The sequence below is a fragment of the Nomascus leucogenys genome, chromosome 11 (assembly GCF_006542625.1).
Source record: "Nomascus leucogenys isolate Asia chromosome 11, Asia_NLE_v1, whole genome shotgun sequence".
Lineage (NCBI taxonomy): Eukaryota > Metazoa > Chordata > Mammalia > Primates > Hylobatidae > Nomascus > Nomascus leucogenys.
In genome coordinates, this window is record NC_044391.1 from 55,191,716 (window position 1) to 55,216,978 (window position 25,263).

The 25,263-nt window shown below is 49.9% G+C and overlaps 1 protein-coding gene across 1 annotated transcript; it reads right to left on the bottom strand.

The window, feature by feature from the left end:
* Positions 1–832: 832 nt before the first annotated feature.
* On the bottom strand, positions 833–25,031 carry ERBB3 (erb-b2 receptor tyrosine kinase 3). Its single transcript, XM_003252827.4, has 28 exons — positions 24,674–25,031; positions 21,148–21,299; positions 19,553–19,739; positions 18,087–18,212; positions 17,105–17,170; positions 16,834–16,952; positions 16,585–16,726; positions 16,091–16,204; positions 15,879–15,999; positions 11,523–11,596; positions 11,267–11,357; positions 10,793–10,998; positions 10,452–10,584; positions 10,168–10,258; positions 9,801–9,955; positions 9,042–9,095; positions 8,546–8,687; positions 7,726–7,845; positions 7,502–7,600; positions 7,118–7,303; positions 6,408–6,563; positions 5,771–5,846; positions 5,441–5,587; positions 4,592–4,689; positions 4,308–4,499; positions 4,092–4,163; positions 2,980–3,280; positions 833–2,809 (listed from the first exon to the last, which is right to left on the bottom strand). The coding sequence occupies exons 1-28, from the start codon at positions 24,753–24,755 to the stop codon at positions 2,283–2,285; spliced, it is 4,029 nt and encodes a 1,342-aa protein (XP_003252875.1). The 5' UTR covers positions 24,756–25,031; the 3' UTR covers positions 833–2,282.
* Between the last annotated feature and the right edge of the window lie 232 nt (positions 25,032–25,263).

Below are 25,263 nucleotides of genomic sequence, written 5' to 3' on the forward strand. Positions count from 1 at the left end.
GGGGGGCTGACTGGGCAGTCAGACACCGGAGGGATCATCCATTTAAAGGCCTCGCAATCTAGAGACCGGACTCCTAATGAAGTAACATGACCTTATTGTTCCAATAACAGGCACCTGGATGGGGTACCTAAGGGAAGTGTTCAGAAAGACATGTTTGTTGAGAGTTCTTACCGTGAAAAAATAAAAAGATTTGGTGACTTTTCTAAGATAATGAATTCAGAAGCATCTGGAGGTTTCAGTATTTGGCCTCTGAAGGAGACCAGACACGTGTAGGGCTTTTTATAAGTCCTCAAGCACGTGGGTTCTTTTTGTTATTCCCAGTTGGTTGCCTTGTAGATTCCTACTAAAACCCTTAATGAAAAGGAGTATGCGCTATGCTTGTTCTAAAGAAATAGAAGTAGGCCGGGCGCGGTGGCTCACGCCTGTAATCCCAGCATTTTGGGAGGCCGAGGCGGGCGGATCACGAGGTCAGGAGATCGAGACCATCCAGGCTAACACGGTGAAACCCCGTCTCTACTAAAAATACAGAAAAATTAGCCGGGCGCCTGTAGTCCCAGCTACTTGGGAGGCTGAGGCAGGAGAATGGCGTGAACCTGGGAGGCGGAGCTTGCAGTGAGCCGAGATTGCGCCACTGCACTCCAGCCTGGGCGACAGGGTGAGACTCCGTCTCAAAAAAAAAAAAAAAAAAAAAAAGAAATAGAAGTAATAGTAGGACTAGAGAAAGCTGCATGGGACAGACTAGCACTGTCAGAAGACAGAAAGGTGAGTATCCACTGCTGAGGAGCAGATCTCTTATCTGACATACGAAATGTTTTCATTTGACAGACAGGAAGCTGAAAAAAAACTTTGGCATTTTTATTCAGACACGTATAAAAACAAAACAAAAAACTTCAGTGATCAACAGACGTTTTCCCTCAGTTCCCCATCCAAGGGGACAGAGGTGTGAAGCTGAAGCTGGATCTTCTTTCTGTCCTACCTGGAAGCTTCTCACTGCTGGATGAGAATGGCTTCTAAAAGTGGATCTTGGGGATCCTTGTGAATTTGCCCTCGGATAAGGAGTGAAGATCATTTATGGCACATATGGATTATGGTTTACACAAAGATGTCCAGTTATTTTTCCTTCTGACTACCCCCACCACCACTTCCTGAGATGAGATGTCTGGGTACAGGAGGATGTGGCTGTTGGGGTTAGACTTGATTCAGTGCAAAAACAAGAAACGGTGCCCCTTAAACAAGGGCTGTGACTTAAATCAGTTTTTCTTGGCACCTTACAATAAGAACACATGCATAGGAATTGGGAGGATTTTGCATCCTGGACCTACTGCTTAATTTATTTCATCTCTTTAAGGCTCAGTTTCTTTCTTTTTTTTTTTTCCCTGTAGAGACGGTGTCTTGCTATGTTTCCATAGGCTTGTCTCTAATTCTGGGCTCAAGTGATCTTCCCATCTCAGCCTCCCAAAGTGCTGGGATTACAGGCATGAGCCACTGCGCCCAGTTCTAAAGTTTTTTTTGTTTTGTTTTTTGTTTTTTTAAGAGATGGGGTCTTACTATGTTGGCTAGGCTGGTCTCAAACTCCTTGCCTCAGGTAATCCTTCCGCCTCAGCCTCCCAAAGTGCTGAGATTACAGGCATGAGCCACCATGCCTGACTTCCCTTTTTGTAAAATGAGATAATATGTATGTCACAGAATTGTTGTAAGGATGATAAAGGACTAAGTGAGATAATGTAGGTGAAGTTTAGTATGATGCCTGGCTCATAGTTAAGTGCTGAATTATTATAATAGTGATCAATATCTACTCCTAACCTCTTTCTTCACAGATTTTAAGCTTCTGTCTTTCTAGGGGGTTAAGAGTCATAAACCAAAATTACACTTTCCTCTGCTAGGTTTCCTCCCTTTCCTCTTCTTGACAGTCTGATGGGAAACAAAGGCACACATAAGAGCCTAGTTCCAAGTAGTCAGAGCCTGAGAGGAAGGGATATGGAGAGTAATCCTTCATATCTCCAGGAGTGCCTGTGAAAAAGCTGAGGAATGGGACTGGGAAAGCACACAAAATAAGGAAAACCTTTCCTGGGGTTGGGAAAGAGAAGAAAGTGCACAGCTGGCTACATACCATAAGAATTTTGTGTCAAAATGTTTAAAAGCCTCCAAAGATTGAATGGAATTGTCTGGGACTGGGGAAAAGGGGCTGGGACCTGGGAGAGAGAGGGAATAGGGAGAAGAGGGTACCCTCTAAAGGCACTAGCTGCCATTAAATGCTCCCTGAGTGCCACAGGGAGCAGGAGTTACGTTCTCTGGGCATTAGCCTTGGGGAAAAGCCTGCTATGCCAGTAATCAGGGTTATCAAAGGCAGAGTCTGTAGCCTCTAAGCTACGTAGAGTTTTTAGGCGGGCATAATGGACATGGGGGGCCTGATGTCCAGGCCCCTGAAAAGCTCTCATCTCTTCATACCCTTGCTCAGATGCTGGGCAGGCCCCCATGGCTGCATAATCACCCCCAGGACCACCTCCACCTCGTTGCCGATTCATATATTCATAGTCTTCATCTGCAGTTGTGCCAGCAGTGGGCATGATTGGTACAGGGTGGAGTGGGCAACTCTGTGTGCTGCCCAGAGAGGCACTGAGGTCTGACCCCACATCCATGTACTCATAACCCAGCTCCTCAAGGGAACCTGGCCTAGGCGGATGAGGTGGACTGTGCCTTCTCCTCCGGTTCATGTATTCATACTCCTCATCTTCATCTTCTTCTTCAGTACCCAGGACAGAACTGAGACCCACTGAAGAAAGGGTGCCTTCCCGGGAGGAGGGAGTACCTGGGGGTTGAGAAGAAAGGCTAGGTATGTGAAGAACTTCATGGGGGTAGGGGAAAGTTTGAAAAAATTAATAGGACAGAGAGGCATATGATCAGAGAAGAAAAAACAAGAGGAGCCCAGGGAAAGGATTCGAGGAAGAATTGAGGAAAGCCCTAGGAAGAGTCAGGCACCTTTGAGGTGTGTATCTGGCATGACATAACCGTTGACATCCTCTTCCTCTAACCCTGGTGGGGAGAGTGGGGTAACAGGAGTAAGCAGACTGTGGCGCTGGGAATGGTAGGCGCTATCTCCGTGTGGCCGTGGGCTCCGGCTCCTGCTCCGGCTCCTACACATTGACACTTTCTCCTGGAGCTCAGCCTCAGAGCCTGTTACATGGCCCTCTGATGACTCTGATGCCAGGCATCCCCGTGGCATTGGATGTAGAGAGACTGGACGGGGGCACCGTTCACTGCTCCCAGAAACTGCAGACTCCTAAGGAAGAAAATAAACAGAAAATAATGCAAGGAGATTTACATGATGAGGAAAGAAGAGAGATTTGTTTAGAAGGAAATTGGGTTGTTCACTGCCTTTTTTTTTTTTTTGAGGTAGAGTCTTGTTCTTGTCACCCAGGCTGGAGTGCAGTGGCATTATCTTGGCTCACTACAGCCTCTGCTTCCCTGTTCAAGTGATTCTCCTGCCTCAGCCTCCCGAGTAGCTGGGATTACAGGCACCTGCCACCATGTGCGGCTAGTTTTTGTATTTTTAGTAGAGACAGGGTTTTGCCATGTTGGCCAGGCTGGTCTCGAACTCCTGACCTCATGATCCGCCCACCTCGGCCTCCCAAAGTGCTGGGATTACAGGCGTGAGCCACCGCACCTGGCCTTTTATTTATTTATTTTTAAGGGACAGGGTCTTGCTCTGTCACCCAGGCTGGAGTGCAGTGGTACAATCTCAGCTCACTGCAACCTCTGCCTCCCGGGTTCAAGCGATTCTCCTGTCTCAGCCTCCTGAGTAGCTGGGATTACAGGTGTGCACCACCACACCCAGCTAATTTTTGTATTTTGGGTAGAGATGGGGTTTCACCATGTTGGCCAGGCTGGTCTCAACCTCCTAACCTCAGGTGATCTACTCCCTCTGGCCTCCCAAAGGGCTGGGATTACAGGTGTGAGCCATCTCGCCCGGCTCTCACTGCCTTCTTTTTTGCAGGACACTGATTAAAATAAACCTCAAAGGTTTCTAATGTCTTCCATACTACTCCTATCAATCTGATCCTAAAACCCAGACTCTCAGCAACAGAACTTACCTGGCAAGACTCCCCAAGATTACCCTGGTTCATGGGCATGTATCCAGATGATGGACTTAAAAGGCTCTGGCTCTAGGATGAAAAAATAAGAAAAAGGTTAAGATGAAGGGAGAAATCTACATTCACCATGGGGGCCTTTGATTAGTTATTCTGGGTATCTGTAGGGTTTGTGAGGGCTCAGGGTGCAAAGTGTTGGGTAATTAGAAGGTGTCTTACCCCACGTGGCCGATTAAGTGTTCCAACTGGTAGGCTGAGGGCGGAGCCCAGTGTGGTGGTTGCCAGGTTGTCGTCCTCTGCTTCCAAGTCTAGGTCTAGGTCTAGTTCTGGCTCCAGCTCTACTTCCTCTAGCTTCTTGTTTGTCAGACCATGAGGCTCTGGCCCAGGGGCTATTCCAGGCCCACTCTCTCTCTATATCGATAGGTGATTGTTAGGGGGAGTCCTGGTTCCAGCCAACTCCTCCTTTTTCTAAATTTCCTTAGCACCTCCTACTCCCTACTCACCTTTATGACCAGATACCGTGGTGGGTCTCGGGCCATCCTGGTGAACTCATTGGCTAGTTCTTTAAAGGTCGGGCGAATGTTCTCATCAATCATCCAACCTGGAGATAAGATGTAGGAGGTAGAGACATAAAAGAGAATACATTCCATGGCTGGGCACGGTGGCTCACACCTATAATCCCAGCACTTTGGGAGGCCGAGGCGGGTGGATCACCTGAGGTCGGGCCTTTGAGACCAGCCTGGCCAACATAGTGAAACCCCGTCTCTACTAAAAAGACAAAAAAAATTAGCTGGGCATGGTGGTGCACGCCTAAAGTCCCAGCTATCTCGGAGGCTGAGACAGAAGAACTGCTTAAACCTGGAACGTGGGGTCACGGTGAGCCAAGGTCACGCCAGTGCACTCTTGTATGCGCAACAGAGCGAGACTCCATAAAAAAAAAAAAAAAAAAAAAAAAAAAGGAAGAGCCATAAGAGGAGTACAGAGGGAAGGCAGAAAATGGCTGCAGTCAGGCCGAGCATGATGACTCACACCTGTAATCCCAGCACTTTGGGAAGCTGAGGCAGGTGGATCACCTGAGGTCAGGAGTTTGAGACCAGCCTGGCCAATATGGTGAAACCCCTTCTCTACTAAAAATATAACAATTAGCCAGGTGTGGTGGTGGGTGCCTGTAATCCCAGCTACTCTGGAGGCTGAAGCAGGAGAATCGCTTGAACCCGAGAGGCGGAGGTTGTAGTGAGCCAAGATTGCACCATTGCACTCCAGCCTGGGTGACAAGAATGAGACTCTGTCTCAAAAAAAAAAAAAAAGAAAAGAAAAAGAAAGAAAATGGTTGGGCTCAGCAGGTAACTCACACTTGACCATCACCATGTAGACATCAATTGTGCAGATCTGGGGCTGTGCCAACCGCTCCCCCTTCTCTAGCAGGTCTGGTACTTCAGCTAATCGCAGTCCTGCATAGGGCTCTGCCCCGAAGGTCATCAGCTCCCAAACTGTCACACCTGGTGCAGGAAGACATGGACTAGTCACTGGCAAAATAGTAGACATGGGCATGAAATGAAGGGAAGGCAGAACCTGATCTGACACAAAAATCTGAAGTGCTTAGTGATTCTAAGAGGGGGTCTCAAAAGGTAAATTTGAAATTGGGGCCAGTGATGGTAGAGAGGGCATCCAGATGCACTGACCATAGCTCCAGACATCACTCTGGTGTGTGTATTTCCCAAAGTGGATACTCTCAAGGGCCATCCACTTAATTGGAGTCTGTGGATTAAAGATAGAGGTATCACAAGTTTATTTCCACAAATTTTCTTAGCATTTCCAAGTCCCAAGTTCTTTTTTTTTTTTTTTGAGACGGAGTCTCGCTCTGTCACCCAGGCTGGAGTGCAGTGGTGTGATCTTGGCCCACTGCAAGCTCCACCTCCCAGATTCACGCCATTCTCCTGCCTCAGCCTCCTGAGTAGCTGGGACTACAGGTGCACACCGCCATGCCTGGCTAATTTTTTTTTTTTTTTTTGAATTTTTAGTAGAGATAGGGTTTCACTGTGCTAGCCAGGATGGTCTCGATCTCCTGATCTTGTGATCCACCCGCCTTGGCCTCCCAAAGTGCTGGGATTACAGGCGTGAGCCACCGCGCCCGGCCAGTCCCAAGTTCTTGATCATTATTTTCTTTGTTGCCCTCTGAACTAAAATATCTGGTATCTGCAGCCTTCTCTTCTTGAACTTACCATGAAGCATCTACTTGCCTCTGGAAGAGACCACTGGCTGCTCCCTGGCCCCATGCTTCACTCCACCCCCACCTCCTTACCCTTTGTGTCTCCTCACCTTGGCCTCACTGTATAGCAGCTGCTTATCATCAGGAGGCAGCAGGTCAGCCACACCAAAATCTGCCACCTGAACCTGACTGGGTGACTTAAGTAGCACGTTTCGGGCAGCCAGGTTTCTATGCACCATACCATGTTCCTCAAGGTAGTACATTCCCTGTAGGTATAGGGGAAGAAAGTATTCTTAAGGTTGGGGGAATCAGTCACTGAGATCTGGAATTCCCCCAAATCTTGAAGGTACCTCACAGCAGCAGTCCCCAACCTTTTTTGGCACCAGGGACCGGTTTTGTGGAAGACAGTTTTTCCAGGGGAAGGAGAGGGTTGGTTTCGGGATGAAATTGTTCCACCTCAGATCATCAGGCATTAGTTAGATTCTCATAAGGAGTGCACAACCTAGATCCTTCACGTGCACAGTTCACAATAGAGGTCAAGCTCCTAAGAGAATCTAATGCTGCCCCTGATCTGACAGGAGGCGGAGCTCGGGCGGTAATGCAAGTGATGGGGACTGGCCGTAAATACAGATGAAGCTTCACTCGCTCGCCTGCCGCTCACTTGCTGTGTGGCCCGGTTCCTAACAGGCCATGGACTGGTACCAGTCTGCAGCCTGGGGGTTGGGGACCCCACCTCTCAGAACGTCAACCTTCCCACTTTTTCCTGGCTGGCTCCCAGCCAAACAGTTCTTATCACAGAATTCCTCCAGGCTTCTCTCACCTTGGCAATTTGTACTCCCCAGTTGAGCAGCAGCTGTGGCCCCAGTGCCCCCCGGTGTTGTCTCACATGATCCAGCAGAGAACCCAGAGGCAAGTATTGAGTGACAAGCTGCAGAGATGACCCTGGGCATAGTCCCAGCAGCCGTACAATGTGGGCATGGTCCAGGCTGCCAATGGCCAGCATATGCTAAGAGACACAAAAGGTATTATCTAGGACACCAACAGGTTCACATACACTCAGCATGTGCACAGCCAGCCCAGGCCCCCCCACCCCCAACATTCTGGCTAACATAGTAGCTGCTGAGAAGCACAGGACCCTGCTTCTACATGATTGTATCTAATATTGTCCTCTCTCCTAGCGGCATACAGAATTTCCTTCACTTACATCTGTCACAGCTTGAAAACTCTGCCGTCCACTCTTGTCCTCAATGACTTTAATGCAGACTGGAATCTTGATTGATTCACCCTCAGGGATCCACACTCCCTGGGAAGTTTGGGGCAGGAGTCGGCATAAGGTCATTCTCCCTAGGTCAATCCTATGCAAAAATCTTTCACCCCTTTGCCCTAGATGCCTTCCCCACCTCTCCAGAATTCCAGTGGGTCACTTACTTTGTGCACAGTTCCAAAGACACCTAAGCCAAGCACTTTAAGCTTCCTTAGCTCTGTCTCTTTGAAGATTCTGGCCAAGACTTTGTTAGCCTTCTCACTGGGGTCCAGAGGCTCTATGCTCTGAAGAGCAAATGGGAAGGAGGTACTCAGGAAAAGCCATTCCCATGTCCCACTCCAACCCGCTCCCCATAGGTGAATGCCAAAAGTGGCAGAGCTGCAAGGGCAGGAAGAGGAAGCACTGTTAGTCCTGGAATGCATTATAGGCATATTGAGGTACAGATCCTGAGAATTGAGGAAGTTATTTGTGCTCTTGAGATCAGGAATCAAAGGGGTTGGGTTTTCCATTTGATGGAGGAGCACAAAGTGGGGAAGGGGACAGCTAGGGAGAGTTGGTAATACTCTTACCACCTTGAGTATCTTTTATACAGTGCTCTGTGCTTTCCAAAGCACTTTCACATACATCATCCCCCTTTACCCTTACAGCCATCCTGGAAGGATAAATGTTATTTCCTCTGTATAGATGCATAAACTGAGGCACAGAGAAGATAAGTAACTTCTTCAAAGTCATGTGGCAAATTAATGGCAAAATCAGGACTAGAATGCATGCCTCCCATTTCTCTGACCAGTTTTCTTTCTAGGCGACCACACTACTTCCTTGAAGAAAGGGATCAAATCTCTGGGGAAAGAGGAGGGGAGTGACATTCATCCCATCACTGACAACTGGGTGCACAGGGTACCACTCAAAATTAAGCTATAAAGAGACTTCCAGGGCATGCAAAAAAGAAAGAAAAGAAAAAACAAAAGTAAGCTAAGTACTCACCTCACCCCGTTCCAAGTATCGCCTCATAGCCCTTTTATTCTGAATCCGGCGCCCACGCCAATAGAGAAAAGTGCCGCCCAGCATCATGAAAATCACTACCAATCCTGCTATCACTGTCAAAGCCATTGTCAGATGGGTTTTGCTATGGGATATATAGAAACCCAACATTATCCTGGGTTTGCATCTTCCTTACAAATGTCAACTATACTTGTGCTGAAGGTATGATGCTGATCTGGGGCAAGAAATTAACATTCACATATATATCCTTAAGCACTAAAGGGACCAACCTAAATCTGGACCAGTCTTAGACTACTGGAAGTTAGTTTTAGGAAGGGAAGTCCAGAAGCCTGCATTCTTGAGTCCCAAGTGTCCAGTGATAGTGGACTGTGTACATAAAAGGCCAGAATGAAGACAGCCTCCCTCTTCTCTCCAGGTAACCACCTCTCTCCCAACTCCCAAATATCCCCAGTTTCCAGAATCTCCAACCCCATCATACCCGATCAGCACCAGTGTTTGTCCTAAACAGTCTTGAAGCTCTGGTCCTTTACACCTAGGGAAGAAAGTCTCCGCCTTAAATGAGAGCTTGGAAAACAGAGGCTCAATTTCACCAGCCTAACATACAAAAGCTTGTTTCAGAACTTACCATGGCATCCCATCCTGGAGCCCAAAGCTGATCCCAAGACATGGCCTCCACCTCCAGCTCACTAGCTCTCCCCAAGCCCCTCTTCTGTGAAACTCCCTTGAACTGAGGTTATTTCAGGTTCCCAAAACTGTGGTGTAATTTTGTGCTGTTACTGATTTTCCCTTTCTCCAATCCTTCGCTACACAGCTGGGAGTGATTTTTTTTTTTTTTTTTTTTTTGAGACGGAGTTTCGCTCTTGTTGCCCAGGCTGGAGTACAATGATGCAATCTCAGCTCATCGCAACCTCCGCCTCCTGGGTTCAAGAAATCCTCCTGCCCCAGCCTCCCGCAGAGCTGGGATTACAGGCATGTGCCACCACGCCCGGCTAATTTTATATTTTTAGTAGAGACGGGGTTTCTCCATATTGGTCAGGCTGATCTCGAACTCCTGACCTCAGGTGATCCACCTGCCTCGGCCTCCCAAAGTGCTCGGATTACAGGTGTGAACCACTGCACCCGGCCAGCTGGGAGTGATTCTTAAATCACAGCCTCTCTCTTCTTTCTGCTTCCCTCACCCTAGTTCTATGCTCCTACCCTTCCACCTGACCCCTCTCCTTATTATCCCATCACTGACCCCTGGGTGCAGTTCTCGTGGCAGGGCCGACATTCATTCTGAACATCTGGGTACTTGTAGATTGGGCCCTTGGCACCTAGGACTCCATGAGGGCAGCTGCTCACACAGTGGGGCCCATCTCGAAAATGGGCACATTGAGCACAAGTATCAGAGCCCTGAGTGGAAGAGAGAAGGTCAGGAAGAATCAGATCCCAAGGTCAATTCCATACCTCCCAGCAAAGACCAACCCAGACATTCAGGATCTTCTATCTGCAGGCCCTAGCATTATCTGGCCTCTCTGTGCTATCCTTAGCCATATCATTCCCCAGATGCTCCAAGTATTGCCCCTTCTCTGTCTCCCTTGGAGATCCTGGTGCTACTACTATACCGAGCCATTGCATGTGGCAGTGCCCTCCATGGGTTGGCATTCCGGGTGGCAGGAGAAGCATTCGGCCTCATGGGCAAATTCTCGAGGCTCCCTGCAGTGGGGAATAAAGGGAGGGGGGTCACTTCCAAGTCCTGACCTTCATGCCCTGATCTCACAACCACAGGTCTCCTACCTCACTCCCACCAAGGTACATGCAGAAACCTGTCTTTTATTATATGCCACCTGAACAGTTCCATTGCAGGGCCCCACCTCCACCCATCCTTGACTGGCTCCCCTTACTGTACCCATTCAGAAAGTTGCAGTGGGTCACACAGACACCTCCTCGGCTATAGTTTCGACAGGACAAGCATTGACCAGGGCCCGGGCCCCAGCATCCCCCAGAGGAGCACAGTGGGTCACACACTTTGCCCTCTGCCACTGGAAAGGAAGGGGTGGGTTAGGAGTCTGAGGACTCCCAGCAAGCCCTCTCTTCATTATTCTTCCTCGTTACTGCTTCCAGCCTAACAGCCCCCTTCTCCTTGGTTCCATCCCTCAACCCTACTCCCACGTCTAGGGCAGAATAGTCCTTTCAGCCCTCTCCTCCCTGACTCCCCATTCTCACCACCCAGCAGACCCTTTCCCTCACCGCAATCTCTGCGTGGCCGATTATGCTTGATGTCTAGTCGCTCTTCTGTAGGCCCCCGAAGCACCTTGGTCCAGTTCAAAGAGTGGTGGTAGCAGAGCTGCCTATTGGCACTTATATAGATACGCCCAGCACTAATTTCCTTCAGGGATCGGAAGCCCAGAGATGTGACATTCAAATTCTTCATGATCAACAATGAGAAGCCCCGGCTGAGAATAAGGAGACAGGATGAGAGGAGAGACTATGAAGGGAACATTAACTATTCAAAGGATTCATGTTAGTCAAGAAATTCGCTCAGTGCTAGTCAGATTCACTGAGAGGGAATCCCCCTCCTTTTGCCTTTTCCACATGAAACTCTGAAACTCTTTGGTTTTGAGGCACTGCTGTATGAGACAGTGCCTTGTATTTTCCTAAAGAATGCCTATGACACAGGCTTCATGGCCTGAAGATGCCACTTCCTCCATACCCTTTACTCACTTGTAGAGGCTTCTGCCTCCAATGGTTGTCAAGTTGGAAAAAACACTGAAGTTGTGCATGTGGGGCGGCCAGGACTGGATGTTCAGGTAACCTGAGGAGTTGGACAGAGGCATATGGGCAGGGAGGCTTCTTCTTTCTTGGGTTCTCCTGGCTCCTCCCCTGTAACTTGGGACGTGATTTTCTCAAGTAGTTATACTGCAATTTATGCCAGTGGTTCATCTATTCTTCTAGAAAGGGCAAACTCTCTGCCACTCACCTGTGATCTCCCGTACTGTCCGGAAGACACTGAGCTTCTCTGGGTCCAGGGCAGGGATCTTGTGCCAGGGGTCTCTGAGTAGAACAGTAGAAACCAGTCAATAAGGTAAAGGTATAACTCAGTGGCAGTGAGCACACCCAGCCTCAGAATTTGGTTTCTAAATATCATTCTCCACTAAAAGGAAACATTCCTTGGAGAAATGGCTGGGATGGGGGAACTATAATATGAGCCCAGAGCATCTTGTGCAAACAAGAAAAGACTCAAAGAATTAAGGGTACAGCCCAAACAACACAGGAGCCAACTTGGAGGGGCTGGCTAAAATAAACAATGATTGTAAAGGATTATAACCATTGACTAGAATAAAATAAGTATCCATAAGAGTAAATAAATAGGAAAGGAAGACTTTTTTTTTTTTTTTTTTTTTTTTTTTTGAGACAGTCTTGCTCTATCACCCAGGCTGGAGTACAGTGGCAGCAATCTCGGCTCACTGCAACCTCCACCTCCTGGGTTCAAGTGATTCTCCTGCCTCAGCCTCCTGAGTAGCTGGGAATACAGGAGCACACCACCATGCCTGGCTAATTTTTTGTATTTTTAGTAGAGACGGGGTTTCACCATGCTGGCCAGGCTGGTCTCGAACTCCTAACCTCATGATCCACCTGCCTCGGCCTCCCAAAGTGCTGGGATTACAGGCGTGAGCCACTGCACCTGGACTTTTTTTTTTTTTTTTAAAGAGACAGGGTCCCACTCTGTTGTGCAGAGTGAGTGCACTGGCTGGAGTGCAGTAGTGCCATTATAGCTCATTGTAACCTTGAACTCCTGGGCTCAAGCAATTTTCCCACTGGCTCCCAAAGTGCTGAGATTACAGGCATAAGCCACTGTGCTCAGCTGGAAAGACTCTTCCTAACAGTAGAATGCCAACAAACAAATGCAGAAGGAATAATGGAGTTAGAAAATTATCATTTGGCAACTATCATAACAATAATTGATTCAGGCAATTATCCGAAGACATTCATTAATTGTGAATGGAAAAACAGTAACTTTACAGTAGAAAAACCTGACAGATATCACCATAACTAAGTGACCAGAGACATTGCGAGTGCTGGGACAAATCAACATCACATACATCCTCAGTAGGATGCCCTGAGCTCACAGCCTCTGTGGTGTTCTTATCAAACTCCAGCCTGGCAGTGGTGCATGCCTATAATCCCAGCACTTTGGGAGGGTGAGACAGGAGGATCGCTTGACCTCATGAGTTCGAGACCATCCTGGACAACATGCTGCAACCCTGTCTCTATACAGAATGGCTTGAACCTGAGAGGTGGAGGTTGCGGTGAGCGAGATCATGCCACTGCACTCAAGCCTGGGTGACAAGAGCGAAACTCCGTCTCAAAAAAAAATATATATATATACGTATAAATATATATTAATAATATATATTATATAATATATAATATATTGTATATTATAACATATATGTAATATATAATATATTATATATGTATATGTATATATAAATTTATATTTATGTTTATATATAATGTTTATATTTATATATATTATATATATATATATATAATATATATAATTAGCCAAGCATGGTGGCATGCGCCTGTAATCCCAGCTACTCGGGTCTGAGGTAAGAGGATCGCTTGAGCATGGGAGGCAGAGGTTGCAGTGAGCTGAGATCATGCCACTGCATTCCAGCCTGGGCAATAGAGCCAGACCTTGTCTCAAAAAAAAACTACAAAAACTTGAATCTAGGGCCGGGCGCGGTAGCTCACGCCTGTAATCCCAGCACTTTGGGAGGCCGAGGTGGGTGGATCACGAGGTCAGGAGATCGAGACCACGGTGAAACCCCGTCTCTACTAAAAATACAAAAAATTAGCTGGGCACGGTGGCGGGCGCCTGCAGTCCCAGCTACTCGGGAGGCTGAGGCAGGAGAATGGCATGAATCCAGGAGGCAGAGCTTGCAAGGAGCCGAGATGGTGCCACTGCACTCCAGCCTGGGCGACAGCGAGACTCCGTCTCAAAAAAAAAACAAAAAAAACAAACAAAAACAAAAACAAAAAAACTTGAATCTAATCATGAGGACACATCAAACTAATCCAAACTGAAGAACATGCTGCCCATTACCTAACTTATACTCATCAAGAATATCATGAAAGATAAACAAAACCTGAGGAGCTGTTATAAAGGAGATTGAAGAGCCACGATAACTGAATGTAATGTATGATCCCAAACCTTAGGAGGACAATTAGTGACATGTGAATAAGGTCTGTAGCTTAGATTATATTTTGTGTCAATGTTAATTTTCCTATTCAAACAACTATGCTGTGGTTATGTAAGAAAATATTATTTTTAAGGAATATACACTGAAATATAACAGGGGTAAGAAAGAATCATGTGTGAAAATTTACCCTCAAGTGGTACAGGAAAACAGTACCATGTTTTGTGTGTGTGTGTGTATGTGTGTTTGTGTGTGTGTGTTTGTGTGTGTGTGTGTGTGTAGAGAGAGAGAGAGAGAAGTGATAAAGTATATGTGGTATTTTTTTTGGCAGGGGACAGAGTCTCGCTCTTTCACCAGGCTGGAGTGCAGTGGCACGATCTCGGCTCACTGCAACCTCCGCCTCCCGGGTTCAAGCAATTCTCCTGCCTCAGCCTCCTGAGTAACTGGGACTACAGGCACGCACCACCATGCCCAGCTAATTTTTGTATTTTTAGTAGAGATGAGGTTTCACCATGTTGGCCAGGATGGTCTCAATCTCTTAACCTTGTGATCCACACCTAGTGATCCACCTGCCTTGGCCTCCCAAAGTGCTGGGATTACAGGCATGAGCCACTGCACCCGGCCATATGTGGTATGTTAATATTTGGAGGATCTGGGTAAAAGAGTATATGGGAGGCCAGACGCGGCGGCTCACACTTGTAATCCCAACGCTTTGGGAAGCTGGGGCGGGTGGATCACTTGAGGTCAGGAGTTTGAGACCAGCCTGGCCTACATGGTGAAACTCTGTCTCTACTAAAAATACAAAAATTAGCCGGGCATGATGGTACACACCTATAATTCCAGCTACTCAGGAGACTGAGGCAGAAGAATTGCTTGAACCCGGGAGGCAGAGGAGGCGGAGGCTGCAGTGAGCCAAGATTGCACCACTGCACTCCAGCCTGGGGAACAGAGTGAGACTTTGTCGTAAAAAAAAAAAAAAAAAAAAGTATATGGGGAATTTTATACCATTCTTGCAACTTCAGTGTAGATCTAAAATTATGTCAAAATAAAAAATTGAAGAAAAAAAAAACAGGTGGTCATAGTGGTTCCCCCCCGCCCCCCCCCCCCCCCACACACACACTTTAAATGCTGTCCTATAGACTAGAAAGTCCCTTTGTTCTTTGTTGCTCCAAGGAGAAGAATGAGTGAAAACAGCTAAAAGTCATGGGGAGACAGAATTTTCTTTTCTTTTTTTTTTTTGAGATGGAGTCTCGCTCTGTCACCAGGCTGGAGTGTGGTGGTGTAATCTCAGTTCACTGCAATTTCCGCCTCCTGGGTTCAAGTGATTCTCATGCCTCAGCCTCCCGAGTAGCTGGGATTACAGGCATGTGCGCCACCACACCCAGCTAATTTTTGTATTTTTAGTAGAGATGGCATTTCACCATGTTAGCCAGGATGGTCTCGATCTGACCTCGTAATCTGCCCGCCTCGGCCTCCCAAAGCACTGGGATTACAGGCATGAGCCACCGGGCCCGGCCTGGAGACAGATTTTTATCCAAATCTAAGGAAGAACTTTTAGAAAACTTTAAGAAGGAGGTTGGGTGCTGTGATCCCCAGCACTTTGGGAGGCCAGGATGGGAGGATCGCTTGAGCACAGGAGTTCGAGATCAGCCTGGTCAACATAGCAAGACCCTGTCTCTACAAAAAATACAAAAAAATTAGTCAAGTATGATGGTGTGTGCCTATAGTCCCGGCTACTTGGGAGGCTGAGGTGGGAGGATCTCTTGAGCCCAGGAGGTCGAGGCTACAGTGAGTCAAGATCATGCCACTGCACTCCAGCCTAGGTGACAGAGCGAGACCCTATCTCAAAAAAGAAAAAAGAATAAAAAAGAAAACTTTGAGAAGGAGGATATGTTGATCCTGTCCCTTGTTCCTTGGCAGGGCGATATCGAATTGCTCAAAGATGTTCCTGAGGGGACCCAAGGCCTGGATGGAAGATGTGTTAAGCATTCTTTTACGTCCTTTGTAACAGGCTAGAATTTTATGACTTTGATTCCTAGTCAGCTCTACATAGGAAAGTTTTGGCCGATAAAATGAACTGTGAGGGGTGCGTGGGCTGGGGTCTAAGGAGGGAAGGCAGGATCTCTAACCCATTGAGGCCGGTGATCAGAAAGTCCAGGTTGCCCAGGATCTTGGTGCAGTTCACAAATCCATCGATGTTGCTCGAGTCCACAGTCTGGAAGCGGCTCCCAGAGCCTGTCCCCTCACAGGCTGCAAATGTAAGAGAGGTTCAGTGGGGGCGGTCTGCGCAGGCTCAGAGGAAAGGCTGTCTCTTTACAGCTTCTTACCATCTCCTACCCACCTTTGGGACATAGTCCCCCACAAGGCTCACACATCTTGAGCCCATTTTTATCTACTTCCATCTTGTCAGGAGGACAGGCCCTGACACAGGATGTTTGATCCACCACAAAGTTATCTAGGGAAGAGGAGGAGGATACCATTAGAGATGAGGGAGGAACACCACCAGCTACCAATGGAACCCTTGCTCTGGGCCTAGGCTCCCTCCAGCTCTGCACTGGATTTGTCCCCATCTGCCACCCTAGATCCCTTAAGTGCTACCCTATAGATTCGAAAGTCTCTTCACTATTTGTTGCTACAAGAAGCAGAAGTAAGGGTGATAGCTGAAGTCATGGGAGGACTGGACGTAAGGGTCACTCACCAGAGTGGTTAGATGATCATAACCATTCACCAGTCTCCCTATTTATCACCAACTGGATTCTTTTTCCCTTCCACAATTTTGTCTAAAATCTTGGATCTACTATTATTGATCATTGTTCCTTCCCCTCAGACACTTACGGGGACAGCTGGCTACACAAACTCCTCCATACTGATACTTGGTGTGGGGATTGGGTTCCAGCTGGAAAGTTAGCTTGTTGTAGACGAGAGGCTGTGGACAGCGAGGTACACAGGCTCCACTGTCATTGAAGTGCCGGCAGGCCTGGGAAAAAAGGAGGCTCATCAGATTTATGTTACGTGTGTACCCCCACCTCCTCCTCAAAGGCCACATCCCAATTTCAGAACCCAGGCAATGGAAAGAGTACGTACAAAGCAGTCTGTGTCCTGAGGGCCTGAGCAGCCCCCAGCACACTCATCATGGCAGCACTGGTTGGGGTTGGGCCCAAAGCAGTGACCATTACACTGAGGAGCACAGATGGTCTTGGTCACTATGGAAGGAAAGAAAGCATGGCTATTAGGGCTCCTAGGACTGAATTCTGAGGCCACTGCTCATGCCTCCCCCGCAGTGTTGACCCAGGCTTGGGGAGGAAAGGATATGAAAGCGTATGAGTGAAGTTTTTGGAGGGAAGTTCAAACCCACATGTCTGGCAGTCTTCTGGTCCAGGACCCCAGCATCGCCCCTTGCAAACCTCATGACAGGGGGGACCTGGTTGGGAAGGAAGGCAACACAAGGGGCCATCAGGGCTAAGAAAGGCTTGTTTGAATCAACAGGGTATGATGTCAGCACACAGGCACCTCAATCCCGGGAAGCAAAAAGCCAGGGCTGTGTCCCTCCCTGCCCTTGGAGAGCAGGGCTGGGCTCAAGTGAACCTGTCAACAAGGGGCGGGGCCACGCCTCCATACCACCCACTGGGCAGCTGAAGGGGAGGGACTGGGGCAAATGCCAACCTTAGTCCCAGTCCCAACCCAGGAACTTAGTTCCTCGTGGGCAAACTGAATATATGCAGGAATATATGCATGTGAATTGTCAGGGGAAGGTGGGCTCCAAGGAGAAGGGAGTATATTCTAGTGGAACAAGTAACAGATGTGGAGTCTAAAGATCTGGCTTCCCTGCTTAGTACCCAGAGATTTTTTTTTTTTTGAGACAAGGTCTCACTCTGTTGCCCAGGCTAGAGTGCAATGGCACAATCACAGCTCACTGCAACTGCAGCCTCCTGGGCTCAAGCAATTCTCTGCCTCAGCCTCCTGAGTAGCTGGGATTACAGGTGTGAGCCACCACGCCTGTCTGATTTTTTAAATTTTTTGTAGATTTTTTGCTATGTTACCCAGGCTGGTCTTGGACTCCTGAACTCAAGCGATCCTCCCACCTTGGCCTCCCAAAGTGCCAGGATTATAGGTATAAGCCACCAAGCTCAGCCTGCTCCTTTTCTTGAAACACCTCCTCTGTGGTTTAGATTCCAGGAGACTGGCATTGGTCCCTCCTGGTGGGCTGCTGAGTCAGGGACCCGAGGTGTTTGTTCAGTGGGGAGGTGGGTTCAGATCAGGAATATAAGGATGATGGAAAGAAGGGAGTCACTCTGGTTTGGTGGGACTGGGGAGCAATCTTGATCACGGCCACTTACAGCTTCTGCCATTGTCCTTCACCACTATCTCAGCATCTCGGTCCCTCACGATGTCCCTCCAGTCAATTGTGTCCATGTGACAAAGCTTATCGTTCTTCTCAATATAAACACCCCCTGACAGAATCTCTGAGGTAGGGAAAGAAGTGACAGGGTTAAGGGCCGCAGCAGAACGCCTCTTCCTTACCTCTCCACCCATCCAAAAGGACACCTGAGACTCAGGAGTGGGAGAATGAGGCAGACAGATAGGTCCAATTAAATCCAAGCTGCAGAGAAGACTCCCTTTATAAGATGAGAAGTCAGGCCAAAAGAAACTCCTGCCTCCTCAGTCACCTGTCCAGATCCGGTTTAGCCAGTGGGGGAGGGGAAGGGAGAGAGGGAGAGAAGATTTCTGACTCAACATCCCCTCCCCCAAGCCCTGCCCATATGTTTTCCAACTGACTGAGACAGGGAGAAGCAGAAGATAGACAGGTGGTTTTTAACCCCTATATTCCTCCAGCTCATAGGGGTTTGGTTTAGGAGAGTAAAGGTAGAATTCCTAGGGAAGGAGGGACATCCAGGTATACTGTACTTTGGTTTTTTTTTTTTTTTTGAGATGGAGTCTTGCTCTCTGTCGCCCAGGCTGGAGTGCAGTGGCGCGATCTCGGCTCATTGCAAGCTCCGCCTCCCAGGTTCACACCGCATTCTCCTGCCTCAGCCTCCCGAGTAGCTGGGACTACAGGTGCCCGCCACCACACCTGGCTAATTTTTTGTAATTTTAGTAGAGATGGGGTCTCACCGTGTTAGCCAGGATGGTCTCGATCTCCTGACCTTGTGATCCGCCCACCTCGGCCTCCCAAAGTGCTAGGATTACAGGCGTAAGCCACCGCGCCCAGCCTTTTTTTTTTTTTTTTTGTTTTGAGACGGAGTCTCACTGTCACTTATGTTAGAGTGCAGTGGTACAATCTCGGCTCACTGCAACCTCCACCTCCCAGGTTCAAGTGAGTCTCCTGCCTCAGCCTCACGAGCAGCTGGGATTACAGGTGTGCACCACTATAGCCAGCTAATTTTTTTTTTTTTATTATTTTTAGTAGAGACAGGGTTTCGCCATGTTGGCCAGGCTGGTCTCAAACTCCTGATCTCAAGTGATCTGCCCTCCTTGGCCTCCCAAAATGCTGGGATTACAGGTGTGAGCCATCACGCCTGGTCTCCGGTACACTGTACTTTGAAGTTGGAGAAATGGGTAACAGATCCAGCTCTGACTCCAGCCCCACAAGGACACAGGGTTCCTTTCCCTGGAGCAGATGCCCCTAGCTCCCCCTACTGGGGGCCCTCTATTGCTCAGGGAGCAATGGACCTTTAGACAGTGGCCAAGGTGACAGGCACCTTGGAAGAGGCACTTAGAGTGAGCAGTCTTGGGTCATCATCAAGGAGGTACCCGTCTTGGGCTGGCTGAGGAGTGAGGCCAGAAGGAACCATCGGGAACTGACCGGTGAGCTGAGTCAAGCGGAGCTGGCGCAGTGCGTGGCTGGAGTTGGTGTTATAGTTCAACATGATGAAGATGGCAAACTTCCCGTCGTAGACCTGGGTCCCTCGCACCACGCGGAGGTTGGGCAATGGTAGAGTAGAGAATTCATTCATGGCCACGAGGACATAGCCTGTCACTTCTCGAATCCACTGTGACAGGGCAGATAATGTCAATGAGAGAGACAACAGGGCGAAATAATCTCAATCCCCTCTCCTCTTTCAGGCATTAAAGACTCTTTAACTCTTTTAATTCTTCCTTCTTTCTTCCCTTTCTTTTTTTCTTTTTTTTTTAATTTGAGACGGAGTTTCACTCTTGTTGCCCAGGCTGGAGTGCAATGGTGCAATCTCGGCTCACCACAACCTCCACCTCCCGGGTTCAAGCAATTCTCCTGCCGCAGCCTCCCAAGTAGCTGGGATTACAGGCATGCGCCACTACACCTGGCTAATTTTGTATTTTTAGTAGAGACGGGGTTTTTCCATGTTGGTCAGGCTGATCTTGAACTCCTGACCTCAGGTGATCTGCATTTGGCCTTTTTTTTTTTTTTTTGGTGAGACAGGGTCTTGCTCTGTCACGAGTGGCACGATCTCGCTCACTGCAGTGTCAAACTCCTGGGCTCAAGCAATCCTCCCACCTCAGCCCTCCAAGTAGCTGGGACTACAGGTGCATGCCACCATGCCCAGCTAATTTTTGTATTTTTGTAGAGACAGGGTTTCACCATGTTGCTCAGGCTGGTCTTGAACTCCTGATCTCAAGTGATCTGCCTTCCTTGGCCTCCCAAAGTGCTGGGATTACAGGCATGAGCCACTGCACCTGGCCTTAACTCTTGCTAATTCTCTTTTTTTTTTTTTTTTTTTTTTTTGAGACAGAGTCTTGCTCTGTCGCCCAGGCTGGAGTGCAGTGGCGCAATCTCGGCTCACTGCAAGCTCCGCCTCCCGGGTTGACGCCATTCTCCTGCCTCAGCCTCTCCGAGTAGCTGGGACTACAGGCGCCCGCCACCACGCCTGGCTAATTTTTTGTATTTTTTTTTTAGTAGAGACGGGGTTTCACTGTGGTCTCGATCTCCTGACCTCGTGATCCGCCCGCCTCGGCCTCCCAAAGTGCTGGGATTACAAGCGTGAGCCACCGTGCCTGGCCAACTCTTGCTAATTCTTATTTGGGAGTAGGGAGTAGACTGTGTCACATTACTGTGTCACTTCTGGGAGTGAAGACAGGCAGCTTTCTCCTCAAAGCTCCTCATACCAGGAGGGCCCCTTCCTCATCTCCCCAGGTACCCTCTCGGTCCTCAGGTGTCTCTCTGCACTAGTCCCTGCTGACCTTGCACTACCATAGAACACCACCTGCCCCTGCCCCTGCCCCCTATATATCCCTGGCTACAACAGTGAGACCGTAGGTCCCAGATGACAGCCACTGTCCCCATAAATACACGGGTTTGAATCTTAGGAACTCCTGAGTCTTAGGAAGGGTGAACTCCAGCAGAAGGTAGCCCTGAAGAGGGAAGGAGGGTTCTAGGGGAGAATAAAGAGGAGCAGGTTGAGGAACGAGGGTGGGCACACTAACCTGCAGGAAGGAGAGGTCGGCATTGTGTCCCGTGAGCACAATCTCGAGGTTCCCCATCACCACCTCACACCTCTCGTAGAGCTTGTACAGTGTCTGGTATTGGTTCTCAGCATCGCCGGTCACACTCAGGCCATTCAGAGTCCCAGGACACACTGTTCAAAGCAGAGGGAAGAGTGGCTGAGGGCTGGACACAAATTCTCAGCCCATCTACCATCCCCCAAGATCACCCCCTTGGTTGCTGTCTTCCAGTTACATTAGAAGGATCAGATGGCATTTGCCTCCAACCCTCCCACAAGCGATAGGCAGAAGCTGTAGTGGCCTGAGAGCTTTCCCTCTTCTCAGAATCCCCTTACCATCCCATGAATGGGAAGGTGAAAAGATTTCCTTTTTCTACCTGGGACCCCTCTGTGCTTCTTTTGGGTACTAAGGGGTTAATTGAGAAGGAAGACAGGGAATTTGTTTCCCTCCCTAGAAAAGAGAAGTTAGGAAAAGGCCGCAACTTTGATTACCCTCTTCTCCCCCTCCAACTAGGGCACTCACTTCTCTACCCTCATCCTGCCTCTCTCTAGGTCCTGGAATAAATATCTCTTTGGGGCTAGTACACAGCCCCTATTGTGTCTACTGAGGGTGGGATGGGGGCAGAGGGTGGGGGCAGTGCCTGGGGCCACAGTCCAGCCCACAATGAGGCGATTCTATCCAGGAGGGGGGCTGCCTCACCCTGTCCCTAGACACCCCGTCCTCAGCAGCACTCCCCTCCACCCTCAAGCCTTGGGCTCAGACAAGTGACCTCAGTAGAGGGGGGAGCTCTGGCAGTGGTGGGGCGAGGGGGGGTCAATGGGAGCTTTGTCTTTAAAGCTGGAAGATAAGGAGCTAGTTGCCTCCCCGCCTTCCTAAACTCAGGCTTTCCTTCTCACTCTGTCCCCCATCCCAACACACTCTAGCAACCTCAGCATCACTTTCCAGCCCTAGAGTATTTTTCAGCAAATACAGAGGAACCTGGAAAGAAACAGTAGCAGATGCCCCACACTGAGTCTCCACCCAATGTCACTGTTAGAAGAGGTTCATGAAGAAGCCTTTCACCATGGCAATCCTCACCCGCACTAGGGGAGAGCCTAGACTAGAGGTACACGGCATGTCAGCCTTGGGAGTTCACTCTTCTTTGCAAATGTGGTGGACAATGGGCTATGGGAAGTCCTGGACTCTGAAGCCCTACCCCAGTCTCTTTCCTCTGGTTCAGTGAAAGACCATGTGTGGGGTGGGGAGTAGGGGGTAGATACCACCTGTTCCAGCCACCCTTCCCTGAGGCGGTGGTAGCTCAGTGGGAGGCAACAGTGGGAATGGAGGGAGGGAGACTGGTGAGGCCCCAATCCCTCCTATAACATACACCCCTAGTCTGACTTCTTGACCTTGGAGGGCTCCTTATCACTCCCCGTGAAGGCTGGCTAGTCGCAGCAAAGATAGCTAGTTCCACAGGAGCTGGGAACTCCAGGGTCTTTGGGTTGAAATGAAAGAGACTAGGAAGGTTAGTCATTTCTGGAACAGCCCCACCCCAATCCCCTTCCTGGCAGGATACCCCCTTTCCCAAGTTATAGTGCCAACACTTCTCCCTAGATAAGGGAGGAGCCAAGCTTTCTGCACAGGGAAGTAGTAGTGTGGGCACACACATACACACACAACGTACACACGAACACGTACACATTGGTCCTGCTGGCCCAGGAATCTATAGATGGGTTTCCTTGCAGGAAGTATTTCAGGTGGCCCCATCTATCCCACGTGCCCATAAGTGTTTGTGCAGACTTTGTGTCTGTGCTCGGAAGGCTACAGTGTTAGACGTAGCCCAGTTCCCTGCTACCCTGAGGGTAAAGTCCATATTACACAAACAGGGGGCAAAGGGCCTGGGCAGGAAGGGAGCACAAACAACACCTCTGGGGAGGAGCTAGGCAGCTTGGGGAGCAGGGCAGGGAAGGGGAATCATAAAAATCCCTTCTGTACCCAGGGACCGGGAGCATAGGGAGGGGCAGTGTCACAGGCCCTCCTTTGGTAGAGAGCACTAGGGGTGGGATAGAGCCAGAATCTCCAGCCCCTCCTCAACCAGAGGCCTCCCCTCCAACATCCCCCACCCCCATCACAGCCAGGACAAAGGGGCTATAGAAGGACTGAGACAGGGCCGGATGCCCAGAGGCTGCAGGACCCAGATAAAGGGTAAAGAGACCCAACCATGCCTGCCTCCTGCCTCCCCAGGGAGAGTGGCCAGAATCTGGTACTTCTGGGTTTCTGGGTGAAGACTGCAGGAGTCTGGATGGGACAGTTATACAGTCACTCCACTGCTCCCTCCCACGCCAGTCCCCAGACCACCCCCCTCCACCAGCTGGGAGTGTTCACATCTAAAAATCCCAGGATCTAAATTTAGGCCCAGCAACTGTGAGGGAAGCACAGGTGGTTTCTTCCACTCCCACATTGGGGAAGGGGCCCTGGCTGTGCCAAACCCCAAGCTGAGATCTGAGGGGAGGGGAGAAGATCCACAGAATTTCAATCCTCAGGTGTCCACGGTCCCAGAGACACCCCAAAGGGGTGGGCTCAGATAGCATGGGAGTCGGGGGAGGACTGGAGAAGAGCAATCCGGGGCTCTGTCTAGGGTCCTAGAGACAGCGTCAGACAATAAGCAAAATGGGGGCAGGGGGCACAAGCTGAGCCCAGGAAGGACTCCCCAAGGCAGGAGGCTTAGGAAGTAGCAGAGGTGCCCTCTTGATCCTCAGGTTGGGGAGAGAAAAGACAAGAGGTTGGACATCCTTGCCCCTACAGCTCCTGGCCCAGGGCCTTGTGTATAGTAGATGCTCAATAAATATGAGTTGCGTTGACCTGGTTCTTGACAAAGAGATGTTGCTTAAGCTCTGCTATACTGAGGAAAGGGGGCGCCAGCTTCTGTTGGGCCTCCTGCCTGATGTCACCTGAACTTGGCCCTCTGGTTAATCTCAGACCTCCCCAGGGCAGGCTCACTCACGGAAGAGGAGGTGCCGCTCCTGTTTTTCCAACACCAGAGAACAACAACCCCCTCCAACCTTCTGTAGCTCCGCCCTGTCGGCAAAACAACGAAACTAGGGGTAGCTGAAAACGGCGCGGGGTGAGGGGCAGGTGGCGAGCAGGTGGCGAGCAAACCGAGACCCTTCCGCCAAGGCCCCCACCTCCAAGCACCTCCTGTTTACAGAATGAAGGTCCTTGCTCCGCTCCCTGCAGGGCCCCTCAGAAGTGTGAACTACTGTTTCGGCCTCAGCCTCTTCTGGGGAGACCATTTAGAGGGTCGGCGACGCTCTGGGGAAGGGGAGCGTGAGGGTCCAGGAATGCCGCCCTCGGCCGGACCACGCCGATAACCCGAGCCTGACCGCCCCTCTCCCAGGTGGTCCTGGCAAACCGGGGGCAGCACCCACACCCCCGCGCCGCCTGAGACCCTACCCATGCCCTCCGAGGCTGCGCGCACTGGGTTCCGGCTCCCAGGTGCTGAGCCCGCCGGTGCTCTCGCGTCACTTACCTGCCTGAGAGTTGCCCACCTCGGAGCCCCGGGCCAGGCTGAAAAGCAAGCCCAGCACCTGCAGAGCGTCGTTCGCCCTCATGACTCCGCAGAGGGTGAAGGGAGCCCAGCCGAGTCCGGCCCGGGGGCCCCTAGACTAGGACATCGAGGCAAGAGCCACCTGAACCGCAGGCGAATTGGTGGCTGCTGCGGCGGCGGCAGCGGAGGTTGCAAATTGCAATCGGAGCCGGAGCCGGAGTCCGGGGCGGGATGGCAGGGGAGGGGTGTGTGTGTGTGTGAGAGAGAGAGAGAGGGAGGGAGGAACGCAGAGGGAAGGGGGTGAGTCACGGCCGCGCCCCCTCCCGCGCGAGGCTGGAGTAGGGATTGCGGAGCCTCGGACCGCCTGCCCCGAGCGTGCCACGCCCCGCGGTCCCGCAACTTGGCGGAGCAGATCGAGGATGGGGCTCACCCTAATTTTTCTGCAGGAGATAGGCCAAGGGGAAGTCGAGATTCCAAAAGCCCCCAGATCCAAGGAAGGGTAATGAATGAGGGAGTGGAAAGCGCTCCAAAGCCCTGCCCCCTGAAAGTTGGCCTCGCCCATTAACCAAATC